Source organism: Aspergillus chevalieri, chromosome 1 (assembly GCF_016861735.1).
Source record: "Aspergillus chevalieri M1 DNA, chromosome 1, nearly complete sequence".
NCBI lineage: Eukaryota > Fungi > Ascomycota > Eurotiomycetes > Eurotiales > Aspergillaceae > Aspergillus > Aspergillus chevalieri.
Window position 1 is genome coordinate 4,359,815 of NC_057362.1, and position 15,103 is coordinate 4,374,917.

General features: G+C 49.4%; 6 protein-coding genes across 6 annotated transcripts; 4 read left to right on the plus strand and 2 right to left on the minus strand.

Annotated features, from left to right (window-relative positions):
* Positions 1-789: 789 nt before the first annotated feature.
* On the plus strand, positions 790-1,465 carry ACHE_11491S (uncharacterized protein; the record flags this gene model as incomplete). Its single annotated transcript, XM_043276066.1, has 3 exons — positions 790-1,252; positions 1,304-1,325; positions 1,381-1,465. 3 exons carry the CDS (start codon positions 790-792, stop codon positions 1,463-1,465), a joined length of 570 nt encoding a protein of 189 aa, XP_043132611.1.
* Positions 1,466-1,561: 96 nt separating this feature from the next.
* Positions 1,562-2,503, plus strand: ACHE_11492S (uncharacterized protein; the record flags this gene model as incomplete). The annotated part of the gene is made up of 1 exon (XM_043276067.1): positions 1,562-2,503. One exon carries the CDS (start codon positions 1,562-1,564, stop codon positions 2,501-2,503), a length of 942 nt encoding a protein of 313 aa, XP_043132612.1.
* A 3,129-nt stretch (positions 2,504-5,632) lies between these two features.
* ACHE_11493A (PXA domain-containing protein) lies at positions 5,633-9,056 on the minus strand (the record flags this gene model as incomplete). The annotated part of the gene is made up of 3 exons (XM_043276068.1): positions 5,633-6,320; positions 7,680-8,466; positions 8,552-9,056. 3 exons carry the CDS (start codon positions 9,054-9,056, stop codon positions 5,633-5,635), a joined length of 1,980 nt encoding a protein of 659 aa, XP_043132613.1.
* Positions 9,057-9,285: 229 nt separating this feature from the next.
* On the plus strand, positions 9,286-10,638 carry URH1 (uridine-cytidine N-ribohydrolase; the record flags this gene model as incomplete). The annotated part of the gene is made up of 5 exons (XM_043276069.1): positions 9,286-9,334; positions 9,390-9,397; positions 9,465-9,669; positions 9,723-10,039; positions 10,093-10,638. 5 exons carry the CDS (start codon positions 9,286-9,288, stop codon positions 10,636-10,638), a joined length of 1,125 nt encoding a protein of 374 aa, XP_043132614.1.
* Positions 10,639-10,703: 65 nt separating this feature from the next.
* On the minus strand, positions 10,704-11,905 carry ACHE_11495A (uncharacterized protein; the record flags this gene model as incomplete). The annotated part of the gene is made up of 2 exons (XM_043276070.1): positions 10,704-11,679; positions 11,730-11,905. The coding sequence occupies 2 exons, from the start codon at positions 11,903-11,905 to the stop codon at positions 10,704-10,706; spliced, it is 1,152 nt and encodes a 383-aa protein (XP_043132615.1).
* An 838-nt stretch (positions 11,906-12,743) lies between these two features.
* Positions 12,744-14,720, plus strand: ACHE_11496S (GID4/VID24 family protein; the record flags this gene model as incomplete). Its single annotated transcript, XM_043276071.1, has 3 exons — positions 12,744-12,767; positions 12,890-14,459; positions 14,530-14,720. 3 exons carry the CDS (start codon positions 12,744-12,746, stop codon positions 14,718-14,720), a joined length of 1,785 nt encoding a protein of 594 aa, XP_043132616.1.
* Positions 14,721-15,103: the final 383 nt, after the last annotated feature.

A 15,103-nucleotide genomic window follows, 5' to 3' on the forward strand; every position in this document is an offset into this window, starting at 1 on the left:
TCTCAGTCAAGTATGCAATTCGCGCTCTGATTGGATTAGACCTCTCCAACCTAAAAAAGACCCCAGTCGTCTCCCCAATCTACGCTCTGGCCAATCAGTGCCCGTATCGCCCATCTTTTCTGCTCTGCTTGATTTTGTGTTTTTCTTTTTTTTTTTTCTTGTCTCGTGCTGTCATGTACAGTACCGGTTATGTATGCCTGTATGTATCTCTGTATGTAAATATTACCGTATTAGAGCACAAGTCGCAACACTACAGACAATGCCTTCTCCATCCTGTCTACTTCGTACCAAGTACTGGCCTAACACGTACTGACCTCTGATCATCATACATAATACCATACGTATAGATACATACACATACAGATACGTACCGCACGCCCCGCCGAGTCGTGCTGCTTGCTCCCCTTCTTTTTCGCCTCCGATTTCTCTTCCTGCAGGCCCTCTTGTATAGTTACATCCTTCCTCCGCTCTTCTTCTTTCTTACTTTCTCATTTTTTTTTTACCTCTCTTCCTCTCAGCTGCAGTGGACTATTCTCACGGGATTCAATCCATCTGCAATCCTTCCAAGATCGGTGGACTTTGTGGATTCCTTCCTGCATCTTTTCTCTCTCATTGCTTGCTTGAATATGCATCTTGGTCTGTCCACTGCAGCGTAAAGCTTTACATCTGCTTTCCTTCCTGCTCACTACCCTTGAATAACCCCGTTTCCTCCTCGATTGTTCACTACTCTTTGTTTGATTTCTTCACAACCCTCGGCGACTTCTCTCTCAAAGAAAGAAACAACAAACAATGGACACAGATCGCCACCACCAAGGGTCAAATACCAACAGCAATACCAACAACAGCAGCAACAACTTCGGCCCTCCCTCTTGGATGGAAGTCGGAGACATGAATTCCTCCCAGCACTCGCCCACCCTTCCTGATTTCCACAGCATGGGCTATGGCTCTCACCCCATCATGCCCTTGGACTCATCATACGGCCTGTCAATACCTCCGCCATACGCCTCGCTGCCATTGACCGTCCCGTCGCACCAATGGCCCAGCTTGATCGCAACGCAATCGCATTTCCCGGATTCTGGTCTCTCGTCGCATCCTGCTCTTCCTGGTGTTTCTCAGGTTGCGCCTCAGCAGTCGGGACGTAAGTCGTCGACTAGTAGTGCTGCGCCGCGGAGGACGCTTACGGATGAGGACCGTCGACGGATGTGTCTTTATCATGAGGAGCATAAGACGGCGAAGCAGACGGATATTGGAGGTAAGCTTGACCTTGCCCTTGTAATTGGACTATGACTAACATGATAACTAGCCTTGTTTGGTGTGGAAAGAAGGTAGAGTCATCTCCGCTTACAAAAGAGAAGCACATGATCTAACATTAGCTTAAAGTACGGTTTCCAAGGTTCTGCGCCAAAAGGAGAAGTACCTGAATGCAGAGGATACAACACGATCTCCCATTAAGCGCACCAAATGAAGGGTTCCCGACATCGAAAAAGCCCTATCCAACTGGGCCAGGAATTATCAAAAGCAAGGTTTCCCTCTGACTGATGTGCAAATCCGGGAGAAAGCCATGTTCTTCGCAAGCACCTGTGGTAGCCCTGATGGGAAAGAGAAGGTCTTGACTACGCGATGGCTCGAAAAATTCAAGCAAAAGCATACTCTTGGCTCTAAGTCTCGAAAGAGTTCCTTTGCTAGCGCCAAGAGTGACTCGACTAGTCCAACTCGTCTCAGCATCAACTCCGCTTTGGCTTCTGCCGTGCAATCTCCTACCTTGATTTCTCCCACCTCGCCTACCGGATTCATTTCACCAACGTCCTTGTCCCCCACTCAGAGTCACGAGAACATCAAGACGAATCTGGCAGAGAGCCTCGCCGATCTGGCAGAATACCAAAGAAACAACAAGGCTATGACTTCCCCGGATACGACTGCATCTTCCCTCTCGCCTGGCGTGACTAGCCCAACATCCTTGATGTCGGATCCATTTTCCTCTGCCACGGATGCCAACAAACCGAGGAGCGAAACTTTTCCGTTCGGCACGGTAGATCCTAACATGATATCCGAGCAACAGCAGCATCAACAGTCACCCCTCGAACAAGCTCAGCCCCATCCGCTATCCCTCCCGATTCTCGAATCGCCTTTCGAAGAGCACAACACAAACAATGTCACAGACCTTTCAAATACAGTCAAGCGCAATCGCAGTCACCCTGAAATCAAGGCCAGACCAATCTATCCGGCCATTTATTCCAAATCAGCCACCGTTTCGCCAATCAGCCCTCCTGGATCCCCCACACAGGATGAAGCGCGACAGGCTCTGGAGCTGGTTATGAACTACTTCCAACAACAACCAACAGGGCTGTGTGCGCAAGAATACTTTACTATGGGAAAGTTGATGGAGCGACTGGACTTGGCTAAGAACCAGTCCCATATGCTTCCCGGCGGATTCACTCGGATTGAACACGACGATTCGGCCTCCCAAATGAATAGGAAGAGGAGCATCCATGGTCTCGTTTAGGGCTGGCACCTAACATTGCATATTCCCTTTCTCATGTTTACTGGTCTTCGTTTTGGTTCTCGATTTGTGTTTTGGTTTTTTCGGTTTATTATTCCCCATTCCCGTTCTGCTCTGTTCTGTGTACGCGTATATACATACGCCTTCTGCGAAGGCACTTCCATTTGTTACATTCTCTCCACCCTGTTCCTTACCATACTTTACACACTTCAATTCTCCTATTACATCTCTGTCTCTATACATACGCAGCTCCGTCTCGTTAAAACCAATCAACAAAGACGGACGACAGCCGTTGAATTTAACCTTTCGGGGAACCGCAGAAAAAGCCGGCCGAAAACTGATCCTCCCGTGCTACTGCAAATGCGATATTTTCCCAAAAGCGCGCAACTGAGTCACGCTTCCCGATAATGGTCGATTTATGGATTGGAACCACATACGGGGCGTCATGTTTTCGAAGCTTAAGCGGCTGACTCGGCGGTGCGACGGCGACTCGAACATGATATTCGATTCGTTCTTCTGAGACATTCTGACACTGCCGATATTCTGCCTTTCGCTGAGGCTGGGGCTGGGTTGATTTGCATATATGTGTCCTTTGCTTACAACCTTTTTTTTTTTTTTTTGACTATTCTTGTGCTTGTTTTCAATCGCATCTTTACATCATTTCATTTCCGTTCGGGGTTTGAACCATGAATGGACTGATGGACCCGACAATCGTGTACGGATATGGAATATGGATATGGATGGATACCCTGGATGGGAACGAAAAATGAAAAGTAAAATGGAGGTCCTTTTTTTTTTTTTTGTCTTTCATTTCATCATATTAATTTCCATTTCACACCGCTTGTTTGTCTATGTCGATAAACCAAAGCGAAGCGAAAGGAATGATTTCTTTTTCTCGTGTCGTTCTTTTTGCCCCTCATGTCGGCCACCGAGTTATTATATACTATGGAGCGCGAGCACTTAATTTTCACATAATAAACGTCGATTTATTTAAATTGAACTCTTTACTCAAGTAAATCATAATCTTCCGGACCCGAACGTGTCTCGAATAGAGATGTATCCCTGCCCTAAGCACCGCACCGCATCCCGATCCCAGCCCCAATAAAACGAACCCTGCTAGCTTCATTCCTTATGCATTCCTTCGAGGGCACCTCGCAGATACCTATATCTCCCCTGCATTACTGGAGACAGCGATTTTAATATAATAATCCCGTATACGGAGTATAGTACCTGCTCATGGTCATTATTAGACGCGATTTCATTGTGGAGACCATCTCCGCCACAATCCCAAAAGAAATTTCTGCGGTCTTAAACCCATCTGAATTTGCTTCTGGGGATTCTTCTCAATGCGTGATATCTGCTAGTCCTAGGTATCTGTGATTGAGATTTCGACTTTTTTTTTTTTTTTGCGTTCTATCATCAATGGTAATTTTGATGCCCTACAAACTTCCTTCACTTATCACCGACTGCTGAGTTGTCATGTACTTGAAAAGAACAAAAGGCCTAGAAAACAACTTCTCTACCATCCGACACCGAAGGACAATGAAAGTATACTCCTCAACTAGTGATGCTGATTCTTGACATGGTATCATGAAATTGCACTCTGAGAAACGTTGACTGCCTTTCAATCCACTTCCTACATCCTCCTTGAATAGAATACGCCTCGAGTTCCATGTCTACATGTTCTTTAAACAGAATATCCCCCCAAATTCCCTCCTCGATGCCTCCCCTTTTGTTTTCAACAATTCGCGAGGCATGCACTGTACGTTCAGTCTGTCAAAACAACCAATCTGACCGAACAGAACCCCCTGACCTCTGGTTGGGCATGATCCATCGAGGAACAATGACTGTGATACTTTCCACAGACACCATAGCATTCGTGAATGCGACATCACAACTCACTTGCAATGTCATTAGTCCTTTTTCTTCGTCAAAATTTCTGTATGGATCATGAAGAGGGTCATTCAGATGTTGTTTGAATGAATCAGGCAGAAGGTCGTCCGTTATCAAGTCCTATGACAGCCGGTGTCCAGCAGCATGGGAATATTTTCCAGTTCACACGCTGGGTCGGTGTTAATGTCATCCACACCTCGCAGGGTGAGGGTTCCCCTCATTCGGGGAAGGTGGCCTTCCGCCAACTCTGAGCGAATGGTCACATACGGTTCTCAAAACGGTTCTTTGGCTACGTCGCGGGCCATCTTTCCGAGTCCTTCGCGGCCCTCCTCGTTCAGAGTCGATGGTTTAGCTCGCACCTCCAACAGTGATATGTTGCTCCTAATTGACAGCTGGCAATGGTCTCAGGGGGTTCCTTGTTCAGCTGGAGTGTCATTCGTTACAACTCTCTTCTATTCCCCGTCCCAGGAGGCTTTAAAATATCGGTTCGTCCGTCTTTGAGAGACTCATACGCTGCACAAACCCGTTGCCCCAGGTGGTGTGAGCGGGTAACCTAATCAACAATTGTTCATCCTTTTCCCTCATGAAACGTGCTAGCTGACGAAAAAGATCGGAAGGGCGGAGCGTTCTCTCTTCGTCGAGTCGGTTCATTTCACTGGGATAATATCAATACAAGCTGGAACTGGAGGTATCGGCTATCTGACCTATCTTTATCAACATCTGGCTGAGCACGGTGGGAAACGGCCTGTTGTCTTTCAATGGTAGGGCCCGGTTGCTGTGACGGAGAGTGTTTGAGTTGAGGACTGTCTTCTTGAGGGCCTTGCTATGATGATAAATTGTCCTGTTGCTGTGGAGCGTGGTTGTGTTGACAACTGTCTTGCTGCGTTGTGCTACGAAGCAGGAGTCTTGTTGTTGGCCGTCGCCGTCACGCCCATTCTGGTCTTCGTTCTCCCTGTCGCGATGTCCGGTCGACGTACCGGCCTGCGAAGTACGACCCTTGCGTAAACGCTTCCACCATTTGCCTTTTTCACATTTCACTTTTCGTCATGATGATTGGTGTTGGGTGGAAAGCTTGGCGTTCGTTTGCGGAAGTCTAGCGTCGATGTCATGTCGATGCGGCGGTAGGGAACGGCAGTGCTTACTAAGAAACAAAATAAATGTAGTCAACTAGTTAGGTTAACTAGTAAAGTTAATAATGCGCTGTATGGACATGTCTATAAACCGAGGACCTCAACGTAATCAAACACTCGAAAACAAGACCCCGCGATCCTCTAACAACTCCCCAACAGACCGTTCACCCAACTCAGGAACAAGCCTAACCAGAACTGTCTCAATAATCGAATACACAAGATGCTTATTACAGTACTCATCTTCCAGCAGATCAAGCAGTTCGTTCTCAATGGCCGCAATGAGGATCGTTTCTTCTTTGTCAGATCCACCAACGGTTGGCTCTGACTTTTGTCGCTTCTGCGAGTCATTCGTAGTGCCATTGTGCCCACTATAACCGTTATTATAGCCGTGGCCGTTGAGTTGATCGTTATTATCGATCGAGATGGTATGGCGGTTGTTATTATTACTACTATTGTGTGCAGCACCAAATAATCGCCGCGTAACTGGCTGCGGAATCAATGCCAAGATGCTGACCGCACAATGTCGCCTGATAGCAGCGATTTCCAGTACTGATGGGCCAGTGTTCTCGGCCGACGACGTATTCGCATTCCCTTTGTTAGTAATGTTGGTATTGCCGCCCTCCGCTGCAGATGACGTAGGGGGATGCATTGATAACGGGGTCTGAACTGCTCGACCAGGCTCCGCTCCCTGCGGCGCAGGAACATTTACTGGAAAAAGCGCCGTCCTCGACGCGAGAAGCAGACGGGGCAACAGAGCGGGGGTCAACACATAGTCCTGAATGGTCTCATACAGGAACCTAGTGCGAATTGGTAGGATTAGCAAGCAAAGAAAAAAAATTATTGAATAGTAAATCAACGGCGAAAATGAACAGCGCCAATGAAGACGGTGTGGTAAATCGATCGAGAGCGGTACTTTAGCCCAGGAGGTGGAGACGGCGAGGGCGGCTCGACATGCATCTTTCTGACTCGAGCATGAGCGAAAAAGATTTTTGCGAGCACGGAGCTAATGAGATCTGCTTGGCCAGACCTCCACGAGCTTTAAGCCAATCATAACGGCGAGAGTAGATGCTCCAATAACTGGAGATGACAAAATCCAGGCGGATCGACCGCATTGTTTGTCATGTATGGCCCGGGAATTCTTTGGCTAGAAGAGGCAGGGCGATAGCGAGGATAAGAAGCATCAATAGTAGTGGTGCATATAGCCGAAGACGGTTTAGTGAGCCTTGACGGGGCTTCAGGCCAGACCGGAATTCCAAAAAGCCCTGTACGGCAGGAATTTCGCTGATTGGCTGGTTCGTGCGAAAAGGCCATTTTCGGCCCTATCACGGCGAAAAATTTTGCAAGTCGCATGGCCGTTTGCCCGCTGATGCGTGGGTGATCGTCGCCAGTCATTTTATGTATCATCCTGGCCTGTGCTGACCGTATGGATGTCTGTGTGTAAATGTGGCAGGGTTGAGAAAGAGAGGGATTTTTCATTCGTCTTTGTGTGTGGATTTTGGGCATCCCATTGTGCGCCAATGGAAGCCCTGAAGACCAGGAAGCGAGATTTGCCCAAGGGAACCTGGAGAAAGAGACGGCAAGGGCCGGTCCAGGTCAGGTATGACCGCATTATCCACAGACAAAAAGAGCGACAATCGGGGAAAGGTTGGAGAAAGTCGAAATGGGTTGATTGACAGGGGCCCCGTCTTTGTGCTCAAACTGGAGTTCGGTCTGTCCGACACAATCGGGGAGCAGAAAAGACAATGACGGAAAGCCCGAACGGTAATTACTGGTATCGTTACCAGTAAGTTATTAACCATACGGGTACCGTATCATAACAGTACGCGCCGGTCACAAACGGTATGGCCAATGAGCGTGCTCACATCCCTGACGCCCAGGATGAACCGTGCAGTCATGGTCAGATCAAGTGACCGACGCCATATGCGAGCAATGCAGCCATCTCCTGCAGCCGTCTGGGATGTCTTCTTGCTTGGAGGAGACAAAGGGCGTACTTGACAGCGCCGTGTAGATCATGGGTTCGGATGACGAACCGTACCGCTGCTCCACCGCCGGGTGAGGGGAATGAAAGAATGAAAGGGAGACAGAGAACAGGCAGTGGTTGGCTGAGAAGGGCTAGACAAAATTCGGAAGGTCACTAGGGCAAAAATAGTACTCACCTATCAAGGACACTGTCAGCATCTCCTAATCTCCCTGGACCCGCCAGTACCAGATGTTGAAAGAGCGCCAAAAGTCCTCCCAACCATGGCATTCGTTGGGGCACTGCCAATAGCTCCGACACCATGCTAAACAGCCGAAAGTCCAGTACCGGACGCTGATTGACTGGACTAGCAGTCGCGCTTGGAGTATAGGCCTTCTTTATTCGCGAAGTAGTGGATTGAGGTCGTGATGCAACGCGAAATAACCCCGTCGCAATAAAACGTAGAGCAAGAAAAGTTACGTAGACGTATTGAAGGACACTCCAGATCCACACGGAGATTCGAGATTGAGAAATGTATGACAAATCGCGGTCTTCTTCCTCAGTCGAGAGTAAGCCGAATTTCCTCAATCGGTCCTCTGGCTGTCCCTGGGCTTTGTTCTTGTCGTCATGGCGCGGCTTCTGCTGACTGACTTCGACAAGTTTTGCAATTGTCTCCCACAAGAACCATCTCTCGCATATTCTTCCACTCACTTCTTTTCCCAAGATGAGATCCGCCAGAATGTCACCTAGCAAGGTGCGCAGACAGCTGTTTTCAAGGTCTTCCGTGGGAAGAAGAACAGCCAGCGTCCCGTACACCAGTAACTGTCGGTATGATGCTTCATTTTCATGTTGCTCAGCAATACTCTGGGGATGAGCAGGATCCGGAATGGGCGAGAGACCCGGATGTGGGTTCAATGCATGATATATCGTGCGAGTCGATGTTGGCAATCCAGAGGGGGTCGATTGTTGTTTAGCCAGCCGGTATGCTGTAGGTTTTGAACGCAATTAGTATTCTTTTCAATGATACAAAATAGACCGAGCAACCAGTTAACAAAGAAATGTTATCATTACAGGTTATATGTGCTTCGACAAGAGCAGGAATCTCATCCAGAACCAGCTGGGAAACATCAGTTTGTCGCAACCGTTGCTCGAGCGCACGCGTACAATGCGCAATGACCTGGAGAAGCTCATTGACGAAGATCTGATCGGACGTTATCTTCGTATACCACGAATAAATGAATTCCTTGACAATGATAGCGATAATGGCGTAGAGCTGATGGTCTACATCGTTGGAGCTCGTGAGGGGAGGTAAAAGCTCCTCCAAGGAGGAAGAGCTGTTCGCCTGGGGGCAAAGAACACGACGTATAAGTTTTGTGATTGTTTTGTCGTTGATCTTGTCTAAATTATCATCGCGAATAGAATTATACTTTGAAAGACGTGGTCGGGAGAAAGTTTGAGGGGATGACTGCGCAGTCGAAGATGCAGGTCGGGCGGTCGATTTGGAGCTGGAGGTCGTCGGGCCAGCTTTGAGATGCGAAAGCGGGTGTAGACCAGGGCGATGAGAGTCGCTTGTCATCTCATCGTAGTGTAAATAATTCTCGGAAGAAAATATCACATACGGTGAGGAATGTCTGAGACAAGAAAGAGTTGGAGTTGGTCAACGGCGACGGATAGGATGACGATGGTATCCATATAGGGCAGTTAGGGCATAGGGCTGTGAGCTGGCAATCGATAAGGCTTATCAGGACTTCCCCTCATAATGCATAGATAGAAGCCAGAAAACATTGCGCATCAAGGACTTCAGTATGGCAGAGACACCTACCCCCATCCCCCTGTGGTTGGATTGCGATCCTGGTTCGTAGGACCCTCTCCCTTCAAGCTAATTCTGGTACTGACAGCATTGTTCTAGGTCACGATGTGAGTTATCTTCCGGCATATGAGCGCGTACGGTTGGTTCTTAACAACAGAGCTCTCTGCTCTATAGGACGCATTTGCAATCCTGATTGCTGCTCATCACCCGTATTTGAACCTTCTGGGCATTACAACCATCCATGGCAATGCATCTTTGGAGAATACCACCGCCAACGCCGGCAGCATTCTCGAAGCCATTGGCCGTCCAGAAATCCCTGTCTATCCAGGCAGTAAGAAGCCTTTCTGTCGACCTGCTATCCATGCCCCAAACATTCATGGTACGAAAATCTGGTCCATCTTGGCTCATCGGCTGTTAACTAATGTTGTCTAGGCGACTCGGGTCTCGACGGCACGGATCTTCTGCCAAAGGCTACGGTGCCACCGATTACGGACAAGAATCCTATACTTGCCATGCGCGATGCGCTTCTCGCGCAGCCCAAGGGAACTCCGTGGGTGGTCGCAACCGGAACCCTTACTAACGTCGCTCTCCTTTTTGCGACATTCCCTGAAGTGGCAGAGCATATTCAAGGTCTGACTATTATGGGAGGTGGGGTTGGGAATGGATTCACCAGTGCTCCCATGAGCAGATTGCCGGGAGAACATACAAGGATCGGGAACATTACTCCATATGCGGAGTTCAATATCTACGTACGTACTGCCCTTTCCATCCCCTTCCGTTAGTCACTAACGTTGCGATGCAGTGTGATCCAGAGGCTTCCCAGTCCATCTTCAGCAATCCCATCGTAGCCCCTAAGACCGCTATCATGGCTCTCGACCTGACACACCAGGTCCTCGCTTCTCCTACTGTGCAATCACGCGTCCTGCACGGATCGGACGACCAATCAGCGCCCCCAACCGTTCTTCGTCGACTCTACCATGATCTCCTTGTCTTCTTCGCCGCGACCTACGACACTGTTTTTGGTCTGAGCTCAGGACCTCCATTACACGACCCTCTTGCTGTTGCGGCAGTCTTGTCAAACTTCAACCCTGTATTTGCAAGCCTGCATCCGGACAAGGTTATAAAGTTCGACGATAACGGTGGAGAGCGGTTTTCCGTTCAGATCGTGACGGATGGACTCCATGGGACGGATGTGGCCACCACGGGCGAACTTGGCCGCTCCATTGCTGCGCCCGCGGAAGTAAAGGGGGTTGCTATCCCGAGGGGAGTGGACTTGGATGCTTTTTGGAATCTGATTCTGGAGTGTCTCCAGCGGGCAGATGATCACAACGCTGCCCGGAAGGCGTGATTTATTACTCAGTACATAACATCTCTCGTTAATGTCTGATCACGATTACTATAGCTATCTAGAGCCTACCACTCCCTGATACTACCATCAGGGCCATAGAATTCCTTACAGGGCCAAGGCTGCGTAGTCTGCGCAACACGCCGCACTACCTCCTCATCAACCTCAATACCCAATCCAGGCCGCGTCAACGCCTCAATATACCCATCTTTGACCTCGAACACAGTGGCATCCTTCACATAACTCGTGATATCATACTCACCCGCCTCGAGGTTATAGTGCATACCAACACTCATCTCCTGAATGACAAAGTTCGGCGTATTTAGATCGCACTGAATACATGCCGCCAACGCGATAGGTCCCAACGGACAATGCGGCGCAATTGCAACATCATACGTCTCCGCCATAGACGCAATCCGCCGCATCTCCGAAATCCCACCACAGTGACTGATATCCGGCTGGAGGACATCAATGCTCGCATCCTCCAGGAACCGCTTCACGTCCCAGCGACTGTACAACCGCTCACCCAGAGCAATGGGGCACGAAACCTGAGTACTCAACAACTTAATCGCCTCAGAGTGTTCAGAAAGCAACGGCTCCTCGATAAACAGCGGCCGGTGTGGCTCAAGCGCCTTCGCCAACTGCTTCGCCATGGGTTTATGCAAGCGCCCGTGGAAATCCAGCGCCGCGTCCAGACCCAGCGCTTTAACGGTCTTCAAACGCTCAACGCTGGAATCCAGAGCGTGCGGTGAATCCAGCCAGTTGATGTCCTCGGTGGCGTTCATCTTGATGGCTTTGAAACCCTGCGCTAAGCGGGCCTTTCCCGCGGCCTCCACATCGGCTGGCCGGTCCCCGCCTATCCACGAGTAGACGGAGACCTTGGTGCGGAGTCTTCCGCCTAGGAGCTGGTAGATCGGGACGCCCAGACGACGGCCCTTGAGGTCCCAGAGGGCAATGTCGATGCCAGAGATGGCGGACATGAAGACCGGACCGCCGCGGTAGAAACCGAGACGCCAGACCATTTGCCAGATGTGTTCAATGTTGCTAATGCCCATTAGTGTCTTTCCATGATTGGTTCTGGTATTGTGACTTACTCTGCCTCATAGCCTTGGAAGCGCTTGCTCAACGAGTTGAGGGTTCCCTCAATGGCCTCCGTGTGCCCTTCGAGCGTACTCTCGCCCCATCCATACTGACCTTCATCGTCTGTAACTTTGACGAAGATCCATCTGGGGAGGACACGGAAGTATTCAATGGACTTGATCTTGGCCATGTTGGGTATACTCCGGAGTATTGTAGTAGTATGTTGTGATGCGGGGGAAACGGAGATGAAGTCCGGGGCAGAACAGAGGAATCTGGGATACCTTATATAGTCCTCTCTATGTTAATATCGAAAACCGGTAGAATGTCGGAGTTGCTCCGCTTTATGCGTGTATTCAGCCGAATTACCGACGTCTTCTCATTCCATTCGTATAGAGTAGAGAATACCTCCGGTGTGTGGGATGCCATGGAGATGATAGTCACCGCGCGTAAAGTCCAGTAATAATGACGAGTCCAATCAATTTCTGGAAAGTATAGGAATTACCGTAAAAAAGTAATAGCCTTGTTATCAGGTGCCCTATACAATGGGCAAAGTGCATTTTGAATAGCTTCAAAACGTCCTATTCTGGCCATGTCTGTTCTTGGCGCACTCTCTTGCATTGCCACTCAGCCTCAACTCCAATTCTTCTCTTCTTCTTTATCTCCTTTGCAACAAGAACCAATTTCAAATACAACCAGGAGTTTAGCGAAATCTCAAGTCATGACTCTCGCAACTGCGGTGTGTGTTTGTTATTATCAATCCGGCTGAGAGGAGCTCTTCAATCGCCCACTTCCCATCAACCGCCGTTCATCTGATCTTTCGAGTTTCTCCTCCTCAGTCTTTCTCTTAACCTCTTCTACTTTCTTCATATTCTCTATTTCCATCCTTTTATACCAATTATTGCCGCAACTACCTATTCTTATCGCATATTCTCTATCGCTGTCGCCATCGCCATCGCATGCATCCGTCGCCACCAAACTCCCTCCGCTGGTTTACCTCCGCAGGAACAACATCGTAGGAGAAGAAGATCATGCCTCCTGCCAACTCTCCGTCGGTAAGGGCGCCTCAGAATCCATATCCTTGTTCTGTTACTGTCTAAGCGGCTTCTTATTTCTGTTTGCCTGCGCGTTTATATATTGCTTTTTGTTCCTTGCCCCTGACCTCCACAAAATGCAGCAAGATACCCCCGCTTTATCGCCCGCGGCTCCAGCATCGTCGTCTTTGTCGTTTCAACAGTCAAGCTCTGTTCCGATCCCTATCTCGACCCTTCCTACCCCGGCCATCGATAACGATGCCCACGATGATAACGTGAGTTTCCTCCGGTCTCGCGTGCGCTCCTCCCCGGACTCTTCTTCCTCGCTAAGTCGCCAACGCCGGCGGCGACAGCAACAACAGCACAATATCTCCGAGTTTGATCCAGATCCCATGGATGTCGATGGCCCGCGCACATCGTCAGAGTTTAGCCGCCGGATACCTATCGTGCGACGCCAACGGGACGAATCGAACCATATGCCGAACTACGAAGGACGGAGTACAAACGTACGGTCGCTTTACGGATGGGCCCCTGGGTCGGAGGAGGATGAGCAGAACGATGAACCGGCCTACGATCCGCTGCCAGAAGGTTTTTCGTCGTGGTTTGGCCGGCTATCAGATCGCCAACCTGGGCATAGACATCATGCGCGAGAGCGAGAGCGAGAGCGAGACTCGGTCGTCGCTCGAACGTTTGCCGAGGGCGTTGCAGAAGGGGATCGCCACCGGATAGACCCTTCCACGTCGATGGCAGAAGCTTTGTTACAGTCGGTTAGACGACAACCACGCTTTTCACGGACTCGCACACTTCAGAATTATCTTCTTGACCGGGAACGAGCAGATCGGGATGCAGAGGAGAGTCGAGAACGCCAGGGACCGACGCCGAGGGCATATCGATTTCTCCCAACGAGTCGTGAAACACATCGAATCCTCACACACAATGATCTGCGTGCGCGGATCAGTGCCCACCGGCAAATGCATCTAGATAACCCACCCAGCCCGCGGTTAACAGAGACGATCAAGTACCTTGAGCGCCTGCGGGACTCGAGCTCGCTCGAAGAGAGCGTTACTTCTGCAGCCGGAGGAGGGTTTACTCAGTGGGCGTTGGATGACGACGACTTTATCTTAGACATAGGGTCAATACACCCGCCTCCGCATTGCTCCTGGTTAAGACCGGGAATGGTATTCTCAGGGTCACAAAAAGCAGCCGCCACTGGTCCTGGCACTCTCCTTCCACAACGCATATCCAGTCCTCCGCAATCCTCTGCGAATGACCCGATAATCGTGAATGGTAGCAGCGAGAATAGTGGCCGGATAAATGTGTATACCACCAGCGGTCGTCGATATCTAGCCAACACCGTGTACGGTCTTGGGAACAGTAGAGATGAAAATTGGCCAGTGCGAGTCACCATCCATGATATCAATCACGAGGACATGACTTTGTCCGGGACAATGGAAGCCTACAATATTCCCGACAAGACCTCACCTTCTCAGGACGCACACATTGTCACCTTCCTGGAAGGCGAAATTATCGACTTCAACAAGCACACCCTCGAGACCAAAAACTTCAAAGCAGACGCCGAAATCGACAGCACATACTGGCGAGAACTGCAGCCATTCAAAAACCTAACAGACGAAGAAATGACCAGGAACCTCGTGAGCCGGAAGTGGATCACAGAGGAGTTGTCCAAGGGGTGGATCTTGATGCGTTGGAAAGGTGTGCTCCCTTTTCCCTTTCTCGTACGTCTGCCTAAGATCTTCAGCGCTAACTACTGTATGTCTTCTAGAACGCTGTTTTATCACCCCCACCGACTCCCGACAAGGCCTCACGATCTTCGGATTCTACTACATCTCCCTCTGCCGAGAGACCGGTCACATCGAGGGCCTCTACTATGATCCGGGGAGCTCACCATATCAGCAATTATCTTTGAAGCCAGAGGACACCAAAATGGTGTTTCCATCGTACCAGTTTCGATAACTACTTATACATAAGTACCCTCTTTCTTTTCGTCAATATTCAGGCGTTCGTTACATGTCAGGGACAGGCAAGGATTGGAGTTAGCCATTTTGCATATATCGGTGTTTTGTGCTATAGGTTCGTTCTTTTACATATTTGGTCATCTGGTAAAAATAGTGTACTTTAGGTTAGAATATACGGATCACTCTTTCTACTTCCACTACAACCATAGAGCACTTATTCGTTCATCATGAATGATTTGTTGTAAAAAGACATGCAATGCCACTCATCATGACACGCACAAACCCAATGTTAGATAGACGGGCTATAGACGGACAAAACCAAATAGGACCGAGCCTGAAAACTAATCCATCCCAGTCCCACTCAACCCCATCATATTATCC